At 38.8% G+C, this 25,010-nt stretch overlaps 1 protein-coding gene across 6 annotated transcripts in view; it reads right to left on the bottom strand.

Annotated features, from left to right (window-relative positions):
- The window catches only part of TIAM2 (TIAM Rac1 associated GEF 2), a 317,964-nt gene that overhangs the window by 5,112 nt on the left and 287,842 nt on the right, over window positions 1-25,010 (bottom strand). For all 6 annotated transcript variants that reach the window (XM_007484791.3, XM_007484792.2, XM_007484794.3 and 3 more), the window contains 11 exons: window positions 23,440-23,625; window positions 17,563-17,631; window positions 14,493-14,618; window positions 13,270-13,378; window positions 11,631-11,810; window positions 9,274-9,392; window positions 6,762-6,870; window positions 6,093-6,151; window positions 4,980-5,085; window positions 3,442-3,529; window positions 2,959-3,113 (listed from right to left, as the gene is read on the bottom strand). In XM_007484791.3, coding sequence (XP_007484853.1) covers window positions 2,959-3,113; window positions 3,442-3,529; window positions 4,980-5,085; window positions 6,093-6,151; window positions 6,762-6,870; window positions 9,274-9,392; window positions 11,631-11,810; window positions 13,270-13,378; window positions 14,493-14,618; window positions 17,563-17,631; window positions 23,440-23,625 — 1,306 coding nt within the window. The remainder of the gene's footprint in view (window positions 1-2,958; window positions 3,114-3,441; window positions 3,530-4,979; window positions 5,086-6,092; window positions 6,152-6,761; window positions 6,871-9,273; window positions 9,393-11,630; window positions 11,811-13,269; window positions 13,379-14,492; window positions 14,619-17,562; window positions 17,632-23,439; window positions 23,626-25,010) is intronic.

Here is a 25,010-nt window from a genome sequence, read left to right as displayed (position 1 = left end):
AAAAAGACATGGACAAGAATATTCATAGCTGCGCTCTTTGTGGTGGCAAAAAAATTGGAAAATGAGCGGATGCCCTTCAATTGGGGAATGGCTGAACAAATTGTGGTATATGTTGTGCTCAAAGGAATAATGAACGAGAGGAATTCCATGGAGACTGGAACAACCTCCAGGAATTGATGCAGAGTGAAGGGAGCAGAACCAGGAGAACATTGTACACAGATTGATACACTGTGGTACAATTGAATGTAATGGACTTCTCCACTAGTGGCAATGCAGTGATCCTGAACAACTCAGAGGAATTTACAAGAAAGAACACTATCCACATTCAGAGGAAAAACTGTGGGAGCAGAAACACAGAAGAAAAACAACTGGGTCGAGGGGGATATGGTTGGGGATGTAGACTCTAAATGAACATCCTAGTACAAACATCAACAATGGGAAAAAAGTTTTTGACCAAAGACACATGTAAACCCAGTGGAATTGCATGCCAGTTGGGGAAGGAAAAATTATGATTCTTGTAACCAAGGAATAATGTTCTAAATTGACTAATAAAATAAAACCTTAAAAAATAAATAAAAGGAAAAGCAGGATATATGTAAGAAATAAGTGGTTTCATTCATAAATCTTTTTCTCTTCTTTCTGTATATATACTTTTATTTTGTTGAATTTAGAATTTTTTTCAAGTTTTAATCCCATTTGGCACTGATCTTTTTGAGTCTTAAGGACTAAGTAGCCCAAATAATGATATTATCTTTTCCTTTGCTGGATTATCATTGATATCATACCTCCACGTGAGATTATACTAAGGATATGCCCAAGGTCCTCTTCTCTTCTTTGTCTACACACTCAAGCAACCTCACTGCTGCTCACTTGGGTTTAATTAGCATCTTTATACAGATGATTCTCATATCTACTCATGCACCCCAAATATCTCCTGTGCATCTATCTCCTATCACCAACTACCTTTTAGGGATTTTAAACTGAATATCATAGTCTTCTCGAATTCAAGAAGTCCAAAGCAGAATTCATTATATCAGCTCCAAAACTTACTACTCTTTCAAGCTTTAATTTTTGAAAATACCACCATCTCTGGTCACCCAAGTGACCCTCTCTCTTATCCTTAACTCCTGATTCTCCCTCATTCCACATTTCCAATCAGATGCAATTTCTTGTCAATTCTGCTTGCACAACACCTAATAGATATTCCAAAGTCCCCACTGAGAAGACTCTTCCTTTGTTTCTGTCTTTATCACCCAGGACCCTCTGAATTGCATTAGACTGTCAGTTGTTCTCCTTTAAGGCTCTGCCCCATTCCAGGCCATTCCATTACAAAACTACCAAGCGATATTAGGAAAGCCTAGAACTAAAGGAGTCACTGGCCTTCTGTTACTTTTAGAATCAAATATAAATCCATGTGTTTGGCATTTAAAGCATTTCCTAATTTGTGAAAAACCTGTCTTTCTAGTTTTATTATGTTACTTCCTTTTATACAAGCTATTTCCATGTCTAAAATGCACTTTCTTCTCTTAGACGTCCTAATTTCCCTCGTTGCTCAGCTCAAGCCCCATCTCTTTTCATGATCATGGAAGCAGCACGCTAGAGAAATGGAAAGCTCTGCCTTTGGAGGGAGAGCCTGAGGCCCAGTCTCAGCTCTGCAACTTACCACTGTGGGCAAAGTGTTCTAATCTCCCTGCGCTAGAGTTTCTTATATAAGATGCGGTTAAGCTAGATAATCTCCAAGTTCTATATCGAAATAAATATTTAGATATATGTACATATATATATATGCCTATTTATTGTATGATATATTTACAAATATATATAACATATATAATGAATATACCATATATTTAGATATATTTCCAGTTCTAAAGCTATGAGCCTATTACTTCCTACTTGAACTTCCTTTAAGACTCACACATACACACTTTCCCTATAGAATGTAAACTTAAGGGCAACGATGTTTCATTCATCTTTTTTTGTACCCTGCGTGCCTACCACAGTGCCTGGCACACAGTAGGTGATCAATAAATACATACTGATTGGTTACTGTAAGTAATTATCACTGCCCTTTGTAATGCTAGTGAGCCAGGGGATTGCTTGTACAGTCAGTTAAGGATGAAATGAGGTTCACTGCTTATAGGAGTGATGAACAATTCAAGACTTATTCTCGTTTTAGAAAAGAAGGGATCTATAATAAGTAAATGGCATGAGCTAAGATGATGGAATTGATATTAATATAAATAAAACAGATATTGAGAGGTATGTAATGAGGTTTAAAGACGGTACAGCAAAACGAATCTTCAAATATATGAATTCCCTGACATTTTGGCAGATGCTATTGGCAGTCTAAGAATTTCTGCTGAATAATGTGACCCAAATAGTCAATCTAAAGTATAATTCTCCTTGCTTCTGTCGATGCTGTATTCTGGAGAAGGCCAATCTGCTGCTCTGGTAACTGATGGAAGGTTATGTGGTCCAGTACCTCCTCCCAGGATTTTCTCTCTCACAGATGATGCTCTTTTTTCCCCCAGTAACAAGCTGAATCATAAAGATAGTTAATTTGCCTTTTAAGGCTCAGTGGATGGAGAACCAGGCCCAGAAACAGGAGGTCCTTAGTTCAAATTTGGCCTCAAACGCTACTTCCTATCTGGGTGACCCTGGACAAGTCACTTTACCCCCATTTCCTCATCCTTACTGCTCTTCTGCCTAAGAACCAGCAATTATTATAGATTCTAAGACAGAAGGTAGGTTTTTTAAAAGCACAATAAAGAGCACAGACTCCATTCCTTTCAAAAGAAAGTACACAGTTTAGCTCCCCCATGTTGTGTGTATGGGGCTCTGAATGTCAGTTTTCAAAGTGATTATGTAGCCTCCGCACCACAGCAGATATTCTTCAGAGAATCAAAAGCCTGGATTTAATTCCAGATGCACACATCTAGCCCAAGTTTTCCTCACCTAATTTGGCTGAGACAGGAATGCGATTTTTGAGTGGTATCAAGCGATCTTTACACGTCTTCTCTAGTGGCAATTCACTCTTTATGTGACGTCTGAAATTCTCCCTCAGGATGGAACGGATCACCTTCACGATGTTGGTTTTACTTTCACAGTCACTGCAGTGGGAGGAAACCATCCTTCAGGTTATGAACAGCATTTTACCTCTTTGGGTCCAACCTCCCCCTTGTAACATCTGAATAGGAGCTTCATTATGACTAGATTTCCTGCCTTTTGAATCTTATGTGCCTTGGAGTGAAATTTCACACACTCTTCATAGACTGCTCTTCTTGGGAATCACTGAAGCGCTGTGTTCCCTGCAAATTAACTTTCGTCTAAACCACAGCTGTGGCAGCAGAAAATAAAAGTCACTTTTCAAAATGAAATTGTCCCGTCTTCTTTCCATTACTTTTAAGTTTATGAGCAGTAAAATGGCCCCAAAGCTACCTGCAACATAACTGAAAGGTTGTCTCCGGCCGCCCTTCTATCTCCGACTTGGTGTGGATCAGCTCCCAGATAGAATTATTTTCTGTCCCTATGAAAAACAGAAAAAGGCAAAACTGAACTAAAACACAACAAACCCGTATCATCTCCATGGACAAGGATCCCTGTTGGAAAGACTTGTAAGCAATACCAAGAAATATGGCGACTCTTGGCCACATTTTCTTGCCTTTTGAGTCTCATTTTCTTTCCCTAAAGGTCATTTGAACTGTACTTGTTGCAGCTGTCACAAGGAGACCTTCAAAATTACCTTTAAGAAGCTTGAGGGGTCTTGTGTAGATAAACTTATTGTCTTCCCGTTCCTTCGCCATTTTCCCCGTTTTTGCACTCCTTGACTCTGTCTAGTCCCCGGGCCGACGTGGAATTAGAAAGTGACATCACTGCCCAATGCCCAGGCCACAGACGAAGCCTGAACAGTGCTCTCACTACGGCAGGGGAGGGTCAAGACTGACAAACTGAGGCCCAATTCTCACCATTTCCAATCTTTTCTCCCTAATTCTAATCCTCCCCCAAGTCCAGCACAGGATCTTGAAAGAAATGAGAGTAAGAAAAAGCCAGACATGGGGCGGGACCCCAAACCTATCTTGAACATGTGAACACATATATGCCCGTGTTATCTGACTTGATGGGATCAATCAAAGCTTCTTGAGGGCAGAGACGGCTTGCTTTGCGGCTGAATGTCCTTGAATCTCCCTGTGCTTCACACAGTGCCAAGAACAAGGCAGCTGCCTAAAAAATGCTTGTTGATTGAAAATAGAAGTATTATGACTCCACTTTATAGATGAGGAAACACATTCACAGTGGTCCAAGTGATTTGCCTACAGTGATACAGGAAGTATTAGATCTGAGATTTAAATTGAGATCTTCTGGCACCAAATCCAGCACATATTCTAAAAGGCTCCAGACCATCACCACTGGGACATTAAGTGTTTTAGAAATGTGTTGTGAACGTTTTCCAGGTCTAGAGTTTGGTTTTTTAGGAGACATTGAGGAAATTGGGAAGAGAAAAATCTATTAAGCAAGACTGCTTTACTTTCTTAGTTTTTTTTTTATTTGAGTTTTAAAATGGCTTAAATAAAAATGTTTCTCTGCTGCATTTCAAGTGATGCATCAAGTAATGAAAGATTAATGCGCAAAATTCTAGTAGCAAAAATGAGGAAGGGTGAAGGATGCTTCTGATATCTAACTTTGCCAATATATATATTTTTAAAAAACTATCAAATTTATAATTGACTAAAGTGGATATTTCCTTGGCCTAGGTGTCAGGAAACATCATCTCTGCCATTAACTAGCTGACTCTCCCTTTAGCCCTTTGGGCCCCAGCTTTCTCATCTGTGAAAAGATCATTTAATTTAGATGGCGTCTAAGGTCCCTTTTAGCTCAAAAAGTCTATCATTCAGTTAAACTTTCTTTTCTTTTTCCTGCTATTGTACTTTGTCATGGGGGGAATTTTTTTATTTTTTTTTTATTTTTTATTTTTTTACCTGCTGCATTTCCCAGTCTGACTTGAAGAGCAGATAAAGGAATTAGCCACCGGAATTTGAAGGGGTCCAAGTCACCGTGAACATGTGTAGGTCGGGAACTGGAAGGCTGCAATCAGAAAAGCCACAAAGAGGGAATAAACATTTCTCCCAGGAAGAGCTTTCTAGATTTCCTCTGGGTGTTGACTGTTACCTTGCTTCTGGGAGGGAATGAGCATGTGTATACGGGGCCTACTATGGATCACAGACTGTGCTAAGTGCTTTACAAATATTTAATTTGATCCTTTAAGGAAATAAGCAAACAAAGGGTAAGTGACTTGCACAGGGTCACACTGCTAGCAAGTGTCTGAAGCTAAATTTGAACTCAGATGCTCTTGAGCTACACACTTGCTTTTGCTCCTGTTTGTTAGAGTGTGTCTTGATTATTTTTATTCTCTGTTAATAGCCCAAAAATAATTATTAATATACATGCTGTATCCTATGAAATGTGCTATGCCTGGCACACAAGAACTTAAAAGATGCTGTTAATTAACTGATTCACTCCATCTTGGAAACTAATACTTTCTAATGCCCTCGAACACCTAGTGACCAGCTGGTATAGGCAAGAGGAATTTCTCAGTAAATCTTTAATTTTGTGGCTACGAGCAGACAACACAACAAAGCAAAAGCAAGTGGCACACATTTTATTTTATATTGTTCGTCTCCATTCTGTTTTCTGCTGGCATTGGGTTTTGTCAGTTCCACACAAGGTCCAAGCTTTTTTTTTAACATCATCATTTGGAAGAAGTCCTGCCTTGGATTAGCAGCCATTCTGTCCCTGCCTTTCCCCACCATTACGCTGCATTTATTCTCCTCACCGTTCCATCTGGTGCTAGAAATGACCTAGTGAACAAGGTTCCTGCCTGTGAGATCACACTTACGCCCCAGGTCCTTCTCCGCAACTCCAAAAATGGCCATGTTTTACCTGCGGGGTAGGGTGGCTTTATATGGATTCATGCAGAGGGTTTGGGCTGAGCTACGTCTGGAATCAGTAAAACTAGCTAATGCGCGTTTGTTTTTTGTACTTTAATACATAGCAAAAGGTCATTTTAATGATGATCATATTTCCAGCCTTACCAATTTCTTCTTCAGTTTGCAGTTTTCTTTATAAACCAGTATGACGGCTCTCTTAAAAACTAAAGGAAAAGGAAAAGGGAATTAGCCAAAGTGGAACAAAACCCTTCAAAATAAATGTTATTTTATAAGATCTCAAACCATGCCAGGATGTGAATCAAAAGATAGCGCTTCCTTCTGTTCATATTTGAATTATGCAGAAAACCTTGCTTATTTAAGAGCTATTCTCTCAAATGGAACATGGCATTTACTTTAGGGAGGGGAGAGGAGGAGACGAGCACACAGCGTTCACTGCCATAATGAAACGCTGTCTACACTTGCTCTCCTGTCCTTGAGAGAACTTTGCTAAAATTAAAATGGCAGGCTAATAAGAGAGCAGGTTTCTAAACAGCCTCGGGAGATCTGTTCTTATCATTTTTAGTGGGAACCACCGAGCTGAACAGCTTGGGGTGAAAGTGGGCTAGAAAGGGAACGATGAGGACAAGATAATAAGTATGTAGGTAAGGCTCGGATACAGTCTTTAAAATAGCAAGGCCCAGCGTTCCTTCTCTGACTGACTCCAACCATGACAAGGAGCTACATTGTAACTCGCACATCGAAGCCGTGGTTGGCTAGTCCAGCGGCTTGTGGGGACGGGCTCTGCTCGAGAGCCTCAGCCTTGTCAATACTAACCAAACACGGTAAGCTCGAGATCCTTCCTTGCTTTTCCAAGGGACAGAAAGGGATTCAGCCAGGAAACTGTAGAGTGAAGCAGGAGCTCCCCCATGGAAAGTTCTGTAACCTGCATCGTCAAAAAAACAACACAGGATTCAGCTTCATTCCATCTTCCTTGGTATGGCAGGCTGGACTTGCACGCACATTTTTGAGTCCTCTGACATGACTTCACTGAAGATCAATACTTTGAATATTAAAGGGTTTTTTATTATATTTTTTTTAATTTTTTTTTTTACTACTTAGTGAGTGACAGAGAAATGGGACCAGGCCTGCCATTTCATTGCTCTTGAGCAGTGGTTCTCGACCTTTCTAATGCCGTGACCCCACAATACAGTTCCTCATGCTGCAGTGACCCCAAACCAAAAAATTATTTTGGTGGCTACTTCAATACTGTAATTTTGCTACAATTATGATTCGGAATGTAACTACCTGCTATGCATTGTGTGTTTAATGGCTACAAATTGAGAGGTTGAGAACCGCTGCTCTAGAATCCCCAGATGAAGAGACTCCTTCAGGTCAACACCATCTCCGCAACTTAAAGAATTAGATACTATTGAGCTGATTTGGGAAATACTCTGTGAAAGAATTTCATTTTACTATGATAGGTACCAGACTTTGTAGTCTATAAACACGGGAGATGAGTTCCACGCACATGTATCATCAGTAAGATGACCGCGGTGTCCATCCTCCCTGATTCGTAACCCTCTGCGGGTCTATTAACAAAAATCACGAGGCCTGGAACCCGCAGAGTTAGGGCAGGAGTGTTTTTAAAACTCCCGATGGCCTCCGAGTAATCGCTTTCTACTTAGGTCATTTTGTTCTTGTCAGAAGGTGTATGTAAAAACAGCTATAGAGCTAGCAGAAGAGAGTGCAGAAATGAAATGCTGAATCTCAGAACTGGAAGGTCCCGAGAAGTCATTGAGTCTAAGCTCCATCATTTCTTCCAGGGATGGGAATTCACCAGCTACTAAATCAGCTTCTTTCATTCCTATCCCTGTGCTCGTTCTTCCTTCTATCCAGCTAAAATCCATTTAAACTTTCACCCCTTGGCCCCAGTTCTCTCTTTACTTTGGAATGGCGAGATGCTACTTCAAAACTTAAATTAAGAATCAGTCACCTTAACGATAAGCAGGTGCCCCTCTGCCAACCCCCATGCTTAAAAAAAATTAAGCCAATTAGATGGAAGTCAAGGTGACAAACATTTAAGGGATAAGCTGGCAAAGGTTTCTATTTTGTAACACTCCCCACCCCCAATTCCTTCTATAAGTTTATCTAGTATTTCCATTTCGATCTTCCTTCAACTTCTTATACAATCTCTTCTTTCAGCCAGACTGGTCTATCCAAAATGCACATTTCTCCTAGAGACAGGAGGTCCTAGGTTCAAGTCTGGCCTCACACTTCCTAGCTGTGACTGGTGGGCAAGTCACTTGACCCTCATTGCCTAGCCCTTACCACTCTTCTGCCTTGGAGCCAATACATTGACTCCAAGATAGAAGGTAAGGGCTTAATAAAAATAAAAAATTAAATTAAAAAATGCACGTTTCTTTCACATTTTCCTGGTTTTTCCTAAACCATTCCTACATAGCTTAGAATGTTCTCCTCCTTTCTCATTAATATAATTCTGGCCCAATCTACAGCTCTATGATGCCTTCTCCAACAGCCCCAGTGGGCCACACTGATCCTTCTATGTTTTGAATTCCTGTAGCAATGGGCTATATCACTCATTGTGCCTCTCTTTCATGGCCTCAAACTGTTATCTATTTTTCTATGAGAATTATTTTGGCTCTCAAATTAAGTTGTACACTCACTAGGGCAAAGAACTGTCTTTTTTGTTTCTTTGATGTCCCGCAGAGTCTTGCACACAGAACTCGGTGTTTTTGACTCATCAAACCAATACAATATTTAGTCACATCCCTCCTTGCTCCAAAACCTTCAGGGGCTCCCTACTGACTCTCAAGTAAAACTCGACTCCCTTTGTCTAGGATTTAAGACCCTTTCTGCTTTTTCTCATACTACTCCCTACCCCATTTCCTGTGCTCAAACACAATTGTGTTGTTGCTATTCAATTGTTTCCATCATGTCCCCTTTTGGAGATTTCTTGGCAAAGATAATTCAATGGTTCATCATTTCCTTTTCCAACTCATTCTATAAAAGGAAACTGAGGCAAATAGGGTTAAGTGACTTTCCCAGGGTCACATAGCTAATAAATGTCTAAGGCCAGATTTGAATCTAGGTCCTCCTAACTCTAGACCAGGCACTCTTTCCATCGAGCCACCTAGTCCTGCTGTACGGCACATTGCCATGTAACCTTTTCCAGGAGGTCAATGACAAATCAAGTGACAAAGACTTCCTGAATTCAGTATGAGATGAAATGGCCCATCAGGCCCCTGTCCACCCAAGAAGCCCAAGATCCTAGGCTGCCCCTCAGGCACAAACACAAAGCCCAGGAGAACTCGGAGGTCCAACTCACCTCCTTCTCTGTCCCACTCTGCTCTGCTACCAGCTGATCAAACACAGTGCCATAATCTTCATAGATTTTCTGCATTTCATTGATATGACTTGCTACCTTTTCCATTGCCTTTAGTGCTTCTGTAGAATTAAAAACAAACGCCAGTTATCTTTTGTATATTCGTATGAGTTCGCGCGCGCGCGTGTGTGTGTGTGTGTGTGTGTGTGTGTGTGTGTGTGTGTGTGTGTGTGTGTGTTTAAAGCTTTCCATAGGATAACGTGAAAACTCCAAAAGTAGCCAGGAACGAAGACTAAAGACAGACCAACCACACAGCGTTAGGCAGCCTCATCTTGTGGCGGTGCTTTACCGTTTCTCTGTATACCCATTTTCATCCTAAGCTCCTATACAAAGATATTTCTTGTGCATTGGGATAAGTCAAGGATTACGAACATTCCTCATAACGGATCTAACTATGGGGATCAGTTATTACACTTGTGATCCAGTCACATAGCTTTAAAAACTACCACTTGGGGAAAAGAAGGAATTTGATTCGCTTGACTATGCATTCTTGGAATGGGCAAGGGGTTTGTTTTTGTTTTGTTCCTTCATACTTGGAGGAATGCTTACAAGTAGAAAACAAAATGAAAAATAATTATTAAAATTAAAGGTAAAATGTGCCCTACACGCTTGCTAATTTCAGCCACAAAATTTCACTATATTAAAGCAACATGGTTTAGTGGAAAGAGCACTGAACTAGGAACCAGGAGCTCCAGGCTTTAGTCCTTCCTCTGCCACTTGATAATGGGTTTCAAGTTCCTCATCTGCAAAAATGAAAGACTGTGGATGCTCTTTATTTATCCAGAAGATGCTGAACTTCCCAGTAAGTGTCCTAAAGGGCATTCTCAGTCATCTGGTTGTGGTGCATTGGGAACTGAGAACAAATTGGAGGTAGATTTACTATGCTTAAGGGAAACTTCTTAAGGACAAGAAAAGAAAACCAAAAAGAGAAGAAAAAGACTTCCAGAAATTAGGGATTGTGAGTCACCTTTTTGACATTTGCAATCTAAAATTGAGCCCACTTTCCCTTGGACTGTGGATGTGTTATAGACCTTTGGGGGCATGTTTTGAATAATCATTCTTAATGGAAATGCCTTTCTAGATTTAACTTAAGGTTGGTTGACTAAATGATTCTCAAATAATGATCTTGCAGAGAAGCACACATGTGATCATTAGCCCATCATCCCTGACTGCTCAAGGTTTCCCACTTAGAAACATGAGAAGATCTCAGAGCCAAGCCCAGGGGACTTGACTCATCAGTGGCCATGGACATTGGGGAAAGTAAAGATCTACAAAGCCAACATGGATTTCATAGCTAAGGTTCCTTGGGGACTGATGGAAAAATAATAACACAAAAAAAAAGACATAATGACTAAAGTCACAAAGCAGGTCAAGGATAGAAGGTGCAACTTCAAAGTCAATGTGCATAACATTATTTAATTTCTTTAATTTGTTCAGTTTCTAAAAGAAACTAAGCAAATTATGTTGGGTAGAGAGAAATTTAACTATACCCTCAGAGAAGTCAAATTATGCTATACACTTCTTTGACATTGTGACTAGCACTGAAGTATATGATTTCATCCAGAAATTAGCTTGGATGACCAAAAAATAAAAAAGTGTAATTTAAAAAGAAACCTTGATCAATATATTTCTTGCCAAAGATACCCCAAGGTTTTTGTTCCTCTGAACACTAAAGCAGGATCAACTTTTAAAACAAGGAATTCAGTCATTTTTAAAATCTTGCCTCATTACTCCCCAAATATAATACTTAATAACAAAATCTTTCTTCAGAGACTTTTATGACTTCCTCTACCTTAAACAATTCTCTTCTGGTTACTAAAAAGGCACCCTTGTTTATATCAAAGGGAAACTGCTTACACACTATTTGCAACCAATGGCATTTATTTCTAAGCTCTAGATCTCCAAAGTAATACAAAGTGATAAAAGCCAGGAAGAGCATCTAAAAAGCATAAGCATTTGGTCCTTGCAAAATGTTTGTTTTAAACTGAGTTTTGCCAGTAGACCTCCACAAGATGGAGCCTCCCCCAGCATTCTGGATCAGCATACAATGCAACCAGGAAATCCCATCCATTAATTAGGATGCATCTGTTTCTATTATTGCAGGTTCAAAATATTACTTCCAAAATGTTACCAACATTTCTAAAATTATAATTGTACCTAAAACTAAACAGATTCAGGAATAATTTTGGTGGGGAGGGAGAATTGGAAGGGAGAGTACAGACACAAGGAAAAGTCACACAGCCATATGGATTCTTTTCCTTTTGTATAAGCACTTTAATATGAGAAAGTGGTCCAATTACCTGTCAGGTGATAATGTTCCTCGCTTTCATTGTCTGTCAGTGACACCAACTCTTTGAGCAACAGAGGGTACTTCAGAACTCTCTGAACAGGCTTGATGAGGTATGACTCCAAGGTGGAAGCATGCTGCTTGGTAGGGTTTCGAGCATCCAAGAACGCCTTAAATGCTTTATCTGTTTTCGCTATAAGTCATGAAACATAAGAAGAGAGTCTTGGTTTCAGCTACAACTCCAGGCCACCTCATCAAGCGAGGATAACTCTCCATATCTCTAAACCTTTATGGTATTGTAAATTTGTGTATATCCTATCTTACCTAATAAGAGTTATGAAACGTGTGGCAGGAATTTCACCATGCTCAGAATAAATGCATCTAATAAATGTTTTCTGAACTAAATTGATGGGTGAATTTAAGTATTAGCCCCTCAATCCTAGTACCTACTGCTCCTTTTAACATTTGGTATATTTTTGTGCTCTCAAATCCACTAACTATGTATTTGATTTTTTTCTAATATGTCCTCTGATGAAAGAAAAAATCAATGCCTAACTATATCATCTCATTGAGTCAACAAAATTTACTCCACAACATTTGAATTGTTGTCATTACAGGGATGCACAAAAGTGAAAAGTAAAAAACAAATTTTGTTTCTTCAAACAGTTCAAGCCTAGAAAATTTGCCAACTGTATGTTTAAATAAATAAAAAGTAGGGGGAAGGGAAGTATTTTCATGCAGAGATTAATAAGGGAAAAGAAAAAAATCTGACCCGCAAAAATGATTTCCTAGGCTGCTTTAGGAAGAATTAAAGTAAAAAAATAAAGATCCACACATTCTTTTGTATTTATCCTATCTGTTGTTGTAAACAACTACCTAAGAAGCAGTTTCCTTTCCCCATAAAATGCTGAGTAAATGAAAATATATTTGACCTTTGAAAAGGAAAGTCATAACAAGAAATGACATAGAGAAGTCTATGGCAAATGTGAAATTTTTCCAAAGTGTCCCAACACAGAACTTTTAATTGCAAAAGAAATCAGCTGGTCCTGAGCCCTTTTTCCTTTAAAGAATATTTCTATTAGTTTTGACTTTAAATAGCTCATAAATGAGATTTGGGATTAACAATTTCCTATCCTGAAGGGTGGGAATTTAGATTAAAGTATGGTTTAGGGATTGGGAATATGAATAAGGAAGACCAACATAAATATCATTATAGGACAGAAAACAAATATTTCAATTATTAGTTACATGATAATAATTGTCCTTTGAATAAAAGTAAATTTGAAATTTTCTACTCAATTTCACTTTCAAGAACAAAGCTGTAGATAGGCAAATCAAGTCAGTGAGCATTTATTAAGCCATGTAAATATAACAGCCACCTTGTTAAGAGTTGGGGATACAAATAGAAGCAAAATGACAATCCTAGTCCTCAAGTAGTTTACATCCTAACAGGGTGAAGACTACTTATAAAAGGAAGATGAAAACTAGGGGAAAGTGGGTGTAAGAAGACAAGTTAACAGAGGAAGAGATTAAGTCCATAAGGATTATACCTCCTTCCCTTACCACTTCAGCTTGCTAACCACAGACTTTCCATTTCTCACATCAAAAAAATAAATCAACACATACGAATATTGCTCAGAATTGCCACTTACCTCTCTCTAGAACTTTTTGTACTTTGATATGATTGGCACAAAATCCACTGTACAATTTAAAGTGGTCTGTATAATAAAGGAAAGAGCCTCCAAGGGAGAAGAGTAATTTCTGAAAGGAGGTGGAAAAAAAAATCAGAATATATTAGAGCACTTTTTTCCCACAGTAAGGCTAGATTTCATCAAAATTAAATAAAATGAAATGTTTTCTCAGAAATAAATGGCCTAAATTGAACATCCCATATGTGTGTGTGCACAAATCATTTAGGAATACTGATCCAGTCTATAGAATAACTAAGTCCTGATCTTCTGCTTTCCCCTTCCCCTAAGTGGGGCTGCCCCACACAGTTCAGTACTCATTGGCACTCTCACTGGAAGATCTACTTTTGAGCTCTTCTAATAGATTTCAGTAGGAAAAGAGACTTTAGTTAGAATTAAATAGCGGTTTTAATTATCCATGTCAATCCTTTTCCCCCATGTTATAGCAATGACTTGAAGGCTTAAAATCATGGGAAGCAGGTAATTTTATAGATAAGAAAGTTGTGGCCCAGAGATTCCAAAGTGACTTCCCAAGGTCACACAACTGGTAAGAATCAATGTTGGGACTCTAGGGCTTTTCCCACTAGTCTATGCTGTCTCTTGTGTATTTCTTTCTAAAGCTCACATTTTTATTTTCTTTCAGGCTTACAAACCACTTTTTTTATATCCAGTACTTCATTTCATCTTCACAACAACCTTGTGAGAGAGGTACTGTTGTTATTCCCATTTTATATAGGAAGAAACTGAGACAAAGTGAATTGCCCAGAGTCACACAACTGACATGGTCTAAGAAACAAGATAAAACTCAAGCCAAAGTATCCATCACTCAATTCTCTAGGAGAGGACTTTTTCCTGTTACACTGCACTAATCTTGACCACTGTTCTGCTTTACAGTTGTATATAAATGCCAGTTGACCCCATTCCAGCTCCATCCTTTCTACCAGGCATGTGGTTTTGGGTCATTTGCCTTCTCTGGGCTTCTATTTCCTCATCTATAAATTGAGGGGAATGTCAGGGATGATCTTTGAGGTTCCTTCCAGCTCTGAAATGAAACATAAAATCTACACTACCTTTTAGAGAAGCTCTTCAGGAAATGTTCAATGTTATGAGAATTTGAGTCTTTATTTGAGAATTCTCTACCTATGCCCAGCTATTTTTCACTGGGACACCAAGTCTAAAATACTTACTCTGAACTGGGAGGGAGTTTCAAGTATGTTGAAGTCAGAGGATGAAGAAATGCCATCTTCCAGGGTCTCCAAAAACACCTTTTGAAACTCCAGCATTTCTGGCAGACTTCCAAAAAGAGATTCCATCTGCAAGGAGGTCAGAATAGAACAGAGGATATTACATGAGTAATTAAATACCACATGATAGGTGCTTGGTGAAAGATTAATTGCTAACTTCTCCACTTTAGTAGATGTAATTTCATTAGTATAAGCAACTCCCAAAGAGGAAATTCCCTTTACCACTGTAGATAATCACCTGCTCTTCACTGTACAGTGTTGAGAATTCCCTGGAGAAAATTTAAAAGACTTAAATTTAAAAAGATCTGTCCAGGGTCACATAGCCATTATATGTCAAATTCAAAATTTGAACTCTGAAGTTGACTTTTGTATAAATAGAAAATCTTGAACCCTTTGGACTTCATCTCCCATAATTATTTTCCCTTCGTGGTTGCCAAATATGAAAGATTAGAAATTAATATCCAAAATACTCCAAGTATTATATTTAATAAGATTTATTAAACATAACTTGAAACAAAAAGGAAAATAAAAGGCTAGAGAAAAAGAGAGAGCCCACACATGTGGGAAAAGAGAAACAGTAACGTAAGGACGCTAACATGAGTGAAGGTTCAAGATTTTCTATTTATACACTTTCTATCCATCATATCACACTGATTCTCCACAACCTTGATTCTTTACATTTTTAAAGTCTAATACAGACTTATTTTCAATAAATTTGATCCCAAAAATATCTATTAAGTTCCAACTATACCATACCTCATACCAGATAATATATCATTTGGTGAAAAACTTATCAAGCTATGTCCTGGCATCTAAAGCAAAAAGTTTATTTTATAAATCATAAAACATAATTCATAAATTATAAATATAAATTATATTTTAATAAATACCACAAAGGACACCTTAATAGAGATGCCACCAAATGAATGGCTAACAATCAAATTCTGAGTTAAAATGTTTTAGAGGTTTCCCTAATGAAACAATTTGTCCAAAAAAAATTTTTGTAGGCCAATACCAACCGTTGAGTTCCAAATGGATATTTATCAAATCATTTAAAAACTGGGAAGAAATGCAGGGTGACATTTTTCTTAACAGGCAAGGCAGACTAACTGAAGCAAGAAGGCACTTAGAGAGAGAGAGAAGAGGCAGTGGGTGCCAGAGAAATCAAACCACCTGCTCTCCTTAGACCCTAATGGAGACAGCTCAAGACCTTTGGGAACAGAAGTGCCTGCCAAACTACCCGACCAGCTTCCAGCCTAGCTCCAACAGCCAGCACTGAGTGGAGAAATCAATATCGAGAGGTGGCCCAACTTCCTCATCACTATTAACAATAACTGCTGATCAACAGCCACCGACAGACTGAAAGTTGCAGGAGCCCTAGGATTGGTAGCCTTTTCTCTTGTGGAAGAGAAAGCCATTCCACCAACTAGCAACCAACTGCCCCAAACAGGGTAAGCAAGGCAGCCTCGATGAAGAAGCAGCACGGGGGCCCTGAGGGAGAGAGAGGAGGCAGCATACACGGAGCAACTACAAATCAGAACCACCTCCCTGAGCAGCATCTCCCCCTTGGATCAAGTTGGGAACAACCCAGGAGCCTGAACCCGAGAGCTATGAGAACAGATAACATCTGGAGGCTGGTGACCTCAGCTTGCATCCCAGGAAATATTCTCCGTGGAGACGCCACCTAGATGATGCTCCTACCGGTGCGACAGCCACTGCTACTAAAGACCCTGAAAGAAAGTTCTCGTCACCAAAGCCCTTGGCACAGTGGCTCAGCATCAGAGATCATTTGACCCGTGGAAATGGCCTTCATGAAGAAACATCAACATCTGTTTCGCCACTCCATCTTAAGGGCTGTGAGACTTTTTCATCTGACTTGCAGCTGAATCTATACATGATGGTCTCTGGTCCACTGATTAGTAAATATTTAAGCACCTAATACAAAAGCCAGGAACTGGGCTAAGCAATGGGGATACCAAAAGGGGCAAAATATTGTCACTGCCACTAAGAGCTTATAATCTAAGAGGGGAAACAACATGCAAACAAATATATACAGGGGAAGCTATATAAGGGATAGAAAATAATGAACAGAGGGGAAGGTACCAGAATTAAGAGAGCTTAGGAAAGGCTTCCTGTATCCTTATTAGAATGTGACTCCTTAAGAGCTGGGACTATCTTTTCCATTTGTCATGTCAATGCTTTGCATAGGGCTTTGTATAGGATAAGTGCTAGATAAATGAATAAAGATTCATTCATTCAAAAATGATTAAGAGTAAAATTTGTAATCAAATAGGAAGAGGGATAACAAGAGGTAAAACATATAATTCTGATTAGAAGAAATTTAAAAACCTTTAAACTGTTGAAAGCAAATGAGCAAAGGGGTATTTAGGGGGCTCCCAGTAGAGAGAGCCAGATCAGGAGAAGGGAGGACCTGAGTTCAAATTTGAACTCAGATACTTCTTAGCTGTATGTCTCTGGGCAAGTCACTTAATCTCAATTTTTTGGCCATTACCACTCTTCTACTTTGGAAACCATACTGAGTATTGATTCTAAAGCAGAATATAAGGGTTTAAAAATTAGCTGAAATATTTGTCATGTAATTTCAGCACTATGTTCACTGGCAAATACAAAATTTACATTAGGAAAAATGGGAAGTGTGAGTGAAAAATGATCACAATCTGCCTTTTTTCTCTTTTAAAATGAGATAAAATCTATGTATATATGCATAAGAAATTTCCATTTCATGCCATGCCTATTCCTAAAAAGGTATAGTTTGTCCTCTACTTTCTAAGCTCCAACTTCTTGCCACCAACCCCTTTGCCCTTGGGGTAGATGCTACACATGGGCAGAGACCTTAGACTCTCTTCACTAGAAGTTCTAAAGAGGCTTCCAATTTTAAAATCTATTTGGCAGCTCCTCTGATAAGTATTTTTTCTGGGATTAAATTTAATAGAAAGTCAGGGGTGACAACTTTGTTGTGATACCATAGATAAACAATAGAAGGATTTCTTACTTCATCTTGGGTAAGAAATGTCTCATTCTGAAGTGGTTCTAAGTATAATTCAAAAAGGCAGGTCAGATCCTGAAAGACAGAAAAACAAAAAAACCATTTGTTATTATCTACACCACAAAAACAAACCAGAAAACTCAAAGTAAGGTACTAGACAACTCCCATGGTTCCCATGGGATCCTCTTTGGGATTCATTTTGGGCTATTTTCATTAGGAAATGTTAGGTTTGTACCCTTTTATATTTCTTGACATTAAAATGTAATTGTTACGTCTAATCCACTTGATAAAAAAATATGGTCAACTGTCTTGCATTCAAATTTTTCTTGATTGGGTTGCTCAATTAGGTTTGTTGTTTACACAAATATTATCTCTGTTTACACTAGTCAAACAGCACTTTGGAAAATCAAATTCTAAATCCAAAGCAACTACTTCATTTAGAGAAGGTGTGAGCCAGCAAGTGAATTATCTTGCCCAGAGAAATGTCTATTGGGGTTTCTTAACCTGATATCCATCAATTTGTTTATTGTTGTTTTTAAATATTTTGATAACTTTTAACATGATTTGTTTAATTATAAAGCATCTAAGTAGTACAGTGGGAAGTGTGGAGTCAGGAAGGCTTGAGTTCAAATCCAGCCTCAGACCTTATTAACTGTATGACCCTGAGCAAGTCACTTAATTGCTGTCTGCAAAATGGGGATAACAATAGCACCTCCATCACCGAGTCATTTTGGAGATCAAATGAGATATTTGAAAAGCATTTAACACTGTGCCTAGTATTTACTGGTGTTTAATATGTTTGTTTCCTCCTTTCCTTCCTTCCTACATATGTATTTTGTTTTATGCATTTAAAACATTATTCTAACAAGGGGCCCACGAGCTTCTCTTTACTGCCAAATAGGTCCTTGAAAAAAAAGTGCTCAAGAACTATTGGTCTGAACTAACCACCATTACTTTCTCTGATAGTCCAGCTCAGTATTTTAACAATAAAAGCTAACTCAGGCCCAGCAAAGGGGGTGGGAAAGTAGAAAGAATGGGGAACCTGGAAAATGGGGTTAGCATTGTGGTTTCACTTCTGAAAAAATAATATAAATGCTCCAAACACTGGAGAGACATCCATATCCAAATTTAAATAAAATCTCCAGTCAAGAGGAAACATTTTTTGGATTATCTATCATTTGAAACCTCATTTAAGTGATCTAACAGTGTGAAGTACATTATGTAAAGACTATTTTAAATAAAAGAAAGCAAAATCATTCAAGGTAGAATGAGACTTCTGTTTTGTAATAACATTATTTATTCATAGAGTGTATGTACAGTCTAAGAATACACACAGCTAAAGAAGGTGAGGCTCATCGATGTCAGGTTAACCACAAGGGATGAATGCTTTCATCATGATGATTCATTTTAACAATATTAGAGCCAGAAGGATAGAAGCCACATTTTTCTTCAGATGATCTTAGGGAACATTATTTCCAGGAATTCTTAATTTGGGTCCATGAACTTTTAAAAAATATTTTGATGACTATAATTTCATGTAATCAGTTTTCCTTCATAATCTTCTGTATTTTTATTTTATTCATTTGAAAACATTGTTCTGTGGAGCCTGTAAGCTTCACCCAATTGACAGAAGAGGTGATCACTCAAAAAAGGTTAAGCATCCCTGATCTAATGTAATTCCCTTATTTTATATATGAAGAAACTGAATCTAAGTAAGGTAAAATAACTGTTACAACTATGGTAACAACTATCTATGGTCAAGATCAGAAAATATTAGAGAAGAGAACTAAATAAGTGCTAGATCTGTGATTGGCAAAAGGAACCCCCAGATGAAAAAATTCCCTTTACCAATGCAGACCAGTATCTTCTCTGAAATTTATAGTTTTATTTTATTTTTCATTGTTAGACATTTCATCAAAAATATTGAACACCAATATAAATAATTAAACTTTTTAATAACTTCAGATTTAAATGAATTCATTTCAATTCATCATACGCCATAAGACTATTCCAGTCTTTTCCTTTACTTCCCCCCTGTAGGAATTTTTTTTCCTTTTCATTCTCATTTACTTTACCCTTCATATTCTAATTCACCTCCTTCCCATGTTCACCTCTTTAGAGTAGCTGCGATGTGTTCCAGAGAAGGATACTCTGAAGAAAAGTGACATAGGAAAGTCACAAGCTCATGATTCTGGGAATGGCACAACTGCACAAAATAATGAGCATGCTGGGAGCTGAGTCAAATCAAGCATCCTTAGCAACAACTTAAATCTCTACATTAAATATAGGCATAGAAAAAAGATGCCAAAATTGTCAGGAGGTAGGAAGGTGTAAATCCTGGTGGGTACCAGGTGGTTTGGCATTTTGCCAGGAAAGAGAGAAGGGCCTTTTCGTGAGTGGTGTTTCTCAGGAAGAGTAATTACTATCCACCAGGCAGAGATTCCACCACAGGGTTATGGCAGAGTTCCGGAACACTTGAGTCCCTGAGAAAATGGAAGGGCGAAATGTTTTGCAGACAGAGGTGGGGAAATGAGTCTCTTTTTGCGATCTTCCCCTGCCATGGGGCATCACACCTCAGCATAGTCAAGGTCTCCTTGGCTCTTTCAGTGAAACAACCAGCTCATGCTTCATCTATGTCTCTCCCTTAGGGCTGGCACAACAGAACAGCTGTTTAATGAATGCTTACTGAATTAAATGTGTTGAAGCACAGACATTAGGATAGCAATGTTGTCTAGTGGTCAAAGAGTTAGGAATCTTGGGATTTATTTTCAGATTTGCTATCCACATTGTAGGGGACTCTTGAGCAACTTATTCAAACTCTTAGACTTTTGCCTTTTTCCTTTCTGTGAAATCTGAGCCTTGCAGCCCTACTTTAACAATCAGAATTATACTAGGCTTCGGAGTCTTCCAGTTTACCTTCATTCAAACCATCCATCCCTCTGCCTGAAATAGATTTCTAGTCTGGGTAGGTCCTGAAGCAGCTCACTTCACTTTGGGATTGCTCTGAATATTGGGAACTTGTTTTGAGGCAAAATGTATCTCCTGGTAGCTTCCACCCATTCATTCTAGTTCTGTCCTCCATGGCCAAGTAAGATACGTCTTCCAATATATCTCTTCAAATAAGTAAAGAGGGAGTCTTTTCCCCAGGTTAACTCATCCTTATTCGTTCAATTATCACTCCAAAGGCTTGTCTTTGAGTACACGGTAAGCCAACCTGCTCACTCTTATTTTAGTCATTGGTCAGCTTGTCAAAGCCCTGCACACGAAAATGGACAAAAACATCTAGGTATGTTTTTTCTAAGACTGAAAACTGTAGTCCTATAACCATTTACCCCTCCACTCCCATTATGCTACTGGTGCATGTTGACCTGGAAGTCCTAAAAAAAAAGGACCAACCAACCAACCTCCTAGAAGGCTTTTAAGCCTGACTCAAGAGCTTATGGCTTGATAGTTCCCTGGGATGCCTGTATGAAAAGTAGCAACAGCAAGTGACTACAGATAATTAATTGGAAAAGCAGGTCTGCACATCCTGAGTGGAAACCAACTGCTCACTCTTGTCTTTCCACTAGACAACTGATCTATAGTGGTGATGGGAAATTAAACCAATTAGTTTTACTGCAAGACAGACAAATGGTCATTCAGGTTTTGCTACCCCAGAAACCCAAGAACTGAAATGGAAACACTCTCCTGGGCTACGTGTCAATCATTTTTTTGGACTCTGACCAACTCTGATAATAAAATTGACAATCAAATAACTTTATTAAAAAAATAAGAGAACATTCGTTTCCAATTTCTGTTGATTTGGAGGAGGAAGGGAGAAAAAGAGGAGAATAATGGCAAATGTGGTACAGATCAGTTAACTAAATACATGTGAGAATGTTGGAGTGACTTGCCATCCTCCAGGCTGTGGCTTTTCCCATTATGTCACTCGGCCTTCAATAACCTGAAAATTGAAACCTTGAAAATAGTGGCCCAGGAACCAAGGTCCTCAGTTTGCCTCTGAAAAGGGATTCTTTTCAGAATTCCTCTTAAATGAGGCCCTACTTTGAGACTTCTCAGATACTTTGTACATGATTATATTCTTTAAAAAAAAAAAACCCTCACCTTCTGCTTTGGAATCACTACTATGTATTGGTTCCAAGGCAGAAGAGTGGTAAGGGCTAGGCAATAGGGGTTAAGTGACTTGCTCAGGGTCACACAGCTAGGAAGTATCTGAGGCCACATTTGAACCCAGGACTTCCTCTCTCTAGATCTGACTCTCAATCGACTGAGCTACTCAGCTATCTCCCATTATTATATTCTTCTAGCAATTGCCTTGCTCAGCATCTATCTACTTTAGGTATAAAACTATTTTTTCCATGTTCTGTCCAATACATCTAAGCTTTGGCTCATCTGTGTAGATGCTATAAGTGATATCTTAAAATTTTTTTAATTTTTAAAATATTTTCATATTTCATTTTCTTTCTCTTCCCTCCTACCCCCCCCCCCCCAGATCCAATAAGCACTTCCACTGGGTTATACAAATGTTATCACTTATTTCTATTTCCATATTATTCATTTTTGCAATAGAGCAATATTTTAAAACCAAAATCCCAAATCATATATCCATATAAACAAATGATAAATCATTTATTTTCTTCTGTTTCTAATCCCACAGTTCTTTCTCTTGAAGTGGATAGCATTCTCTCTCATAAGTCCCTTGGGATTGTCTAGTATTAGCAAAGTCCATTACATTAGATTGTTCCACAGTGTTTCACAATCTGTGAACAATGTTCTCCTGGTTCTGCTCATTTCACTCTGCCACAGTTCATGGAGTTCTTCCAGTTCTTATAGAAATCCTCCACTTCATCAATCTTTATAGCACAATAGTGTTCTATCACCATCAGATACCACAATTTGTTAATTGTTGCCACCATAAAGAGTGTGACTATAAATATTTTTGTACAAACATTTTTCTTTATTATCTCTTTAGAGTACAGACTTAGCAGTGGTATTGCTGGATCAAAGGGTAGGCATTCTTTTATAGTCTTTTGAGCATTATTCCAAATTGCCTTCCAGAATGGTTGGATCAATTTACAACTCCACCAGCAAAGCATTACTGTACTAATTTTGTCGCATCCCCTCCAACATTTATTATTTTCCTTTACTGTCATATTGACCAATCTGCTAGGTGTGAGGTGGTATCTCAGCATTGTTTTGATTCACATTTCTCTAATTATGAGACATTTAGAACAGTTTTTCATGTCCTTATTGATAGTTTTAATTTTTTTTTTATCTGAAAACTGCCTATTCATGTCACTTGAATACTTGTTGATTGGAACATGGCTTGGTTTTTTGTACAATTGACGAAGCTCCTATAAGTGGTATCTTGAGCTCTGGCATCTACCTGCAGAGTGTAAAATTCTTGAAGACAGAAACTACTTCCTTTTGTCTATTATTGTGAGTACCTAGTTCAATGCCTGGCACAGAAGTGAGCACTTGAATTCTGGTGGAATTTAACTGAATTGAATTATTTAGCATGAGTATATATCTCTATTCTGAAAGTTTAACTGCCTATAATCAAGTAAACCTTACCAAACCACTATCAGTGTCTTCCTTGCTACTGTTTGCAAAAAGATATCCTATTACATTTGTTTCTATGGTTTAATTTTTTTTAATTACTTTGGAAACCAGGAGAGACATGACTAACTTTTTCTCCTCCGATTTAATGTGCTTCTTTTTCATTTCTGGTCTTTCCTTTACTTGATTTGCCATAATCTCAAGCAAGAAGCATCAATTTAGTGATTAGGAACACAGCAGACAAATCTTGTGAGCCTACCTGCAAAAATTATAGACCTCAACAAGCAAATAAGCCCATCCTCCCAGGGGGTTCTTTTCTCCTACCTTGACATAGGACTTCTCCGTGTCCATGAGTTCCTGGATAACTTTTCTCAGTCGATCTGCGTCAGAGAGGTGCCGAGCCAATGGCCTTGGGGGTGGCTCCTGTGCCTCTTTGGGCCCTTCCATGCTGTCTGTGCTTGGCTGAACCTCGTTAAAGCTCCTACACAGAGCAGCAATTTGTTCAGCACTCTGAGGAAGAATGAGAAATGGAAAAAATGAAAGCTGCTTCCTTCCATTATCACCTCTATCCACTAAAGACAGACAATAAGTAAGAGTGATCAGGACTTGCCAGCAGACTCCTTCACAGGAATTACCTGACATGACAGCTCCTATTTCTGCAACATGTTAAAGACTAACCGAACATTTTCTCCAAAATGGCACTGTAAGTTGGGTTATACAAGCATCATTGTCCCTATTCTCAAACAGATTCAGAGGTCAAATGATTCCATGTTTGCACAGCTGGCCAGTGGAAAAGACAGGCCTTCTGACTTCAAGTCTAGTCTACTTTTCTTCCTTTTTCCCCCCTTAAACTAACCTTCTTTCTTGGAATCAATGCAAGTATTGAGCCAGGCAACAGAGGTTAAGTGACTTGCCCAGAGTCACACAGTGAGGAAGTGTCTGAAGCCAGGACCTCCCGTCTCTAGGCCTGGCTCTCTATCCACTGAGACACCCAAGTGCTCCATCTGGTCTTCTTCTCAGTGCTCTAAACCAAATGATCACATCACCCTCTATCACCAAGTACTGGTTATAACTGTGCTTCCCCCCAAAGGCCCCATCAGTTTTCACCTGTTATTAAAACTACAGAGGAGATTTAAGGGCTGGGTATGGGAAAAGGGAAGAGGATGCGGAGTCTATGCTCCATTTGTCATAAACCAGCCCCGAGAACAAATATTTGCAGAGATTTCTAAAAAGATAAGAGACAGACAGATTTTGAATTGCATCTATGTCCAAATGCAAGTAAGAAAAAAGGGAGACCACTCGGTGCATAATTTAATCAAAGATGGGGGCAGCTGGGTGGCTCAGTGGATGAAGAGCCAGGCCTAGAGACGGGAGGTCTTGGTTTCAAATCTGGCCTCAGACACTTCCTAGCTGTGTGACCCTGGGCAAGTCACTTGACCCCCATTGCCTAGCCCTTACCACTATTCTGCCTTGGAAACAATACACAGTATTGACTCCAAGATGGAAGGTATGGGTTTAAATTTTTTTTAATTAAAAAAATAATAATTTAATCAAAGATAAAGTCTAATTACTGTGTGATGGCACTACTCAGCAACTTCCCCAGCTCTTTGATCGAAAAGAATAGGCTGACAGTAAGGTCAAAACATGAGCCAGATGGAATGGAATCCTAGATATTCCAGAGATGTTCAGTACAACGTGTCCAGAAAGTAACTCCCCAGCCCTGCTCCCAAAGCCCCAGATCTTCCGGCCTCCCCTATTTCTATTGAAGGCACCACAACTCCTGGCCTCCCCGCCACAGAACCCTGGTGTCTTCCTCAACAGCCCTCCTCTCTAATCAGTTGACAAATACCGCCGTTGACAACTCCGCCATGTCTCTTACACCTGATCACTTATCT

This window comes from Monodelphis domestica, chromosome 2 (genome assembly GCF_027887165.1).
Source record: "Monodelphis domestica isolate mMonDom1 chromosome 2, mMonDom1.pri, whole genome shotgun sequence".
NCBI lineage: Eukaryota > Metazoa > Chordata > Mammalia > Didelphimorphia > Didelphidae > Monodelphis > Monodelphis domestica.
The sequence above is the reverse complement of the archived record's forward strand: the minus strand, read 5'-3'. Positions and strand labels throughout refer to the sequence as shown.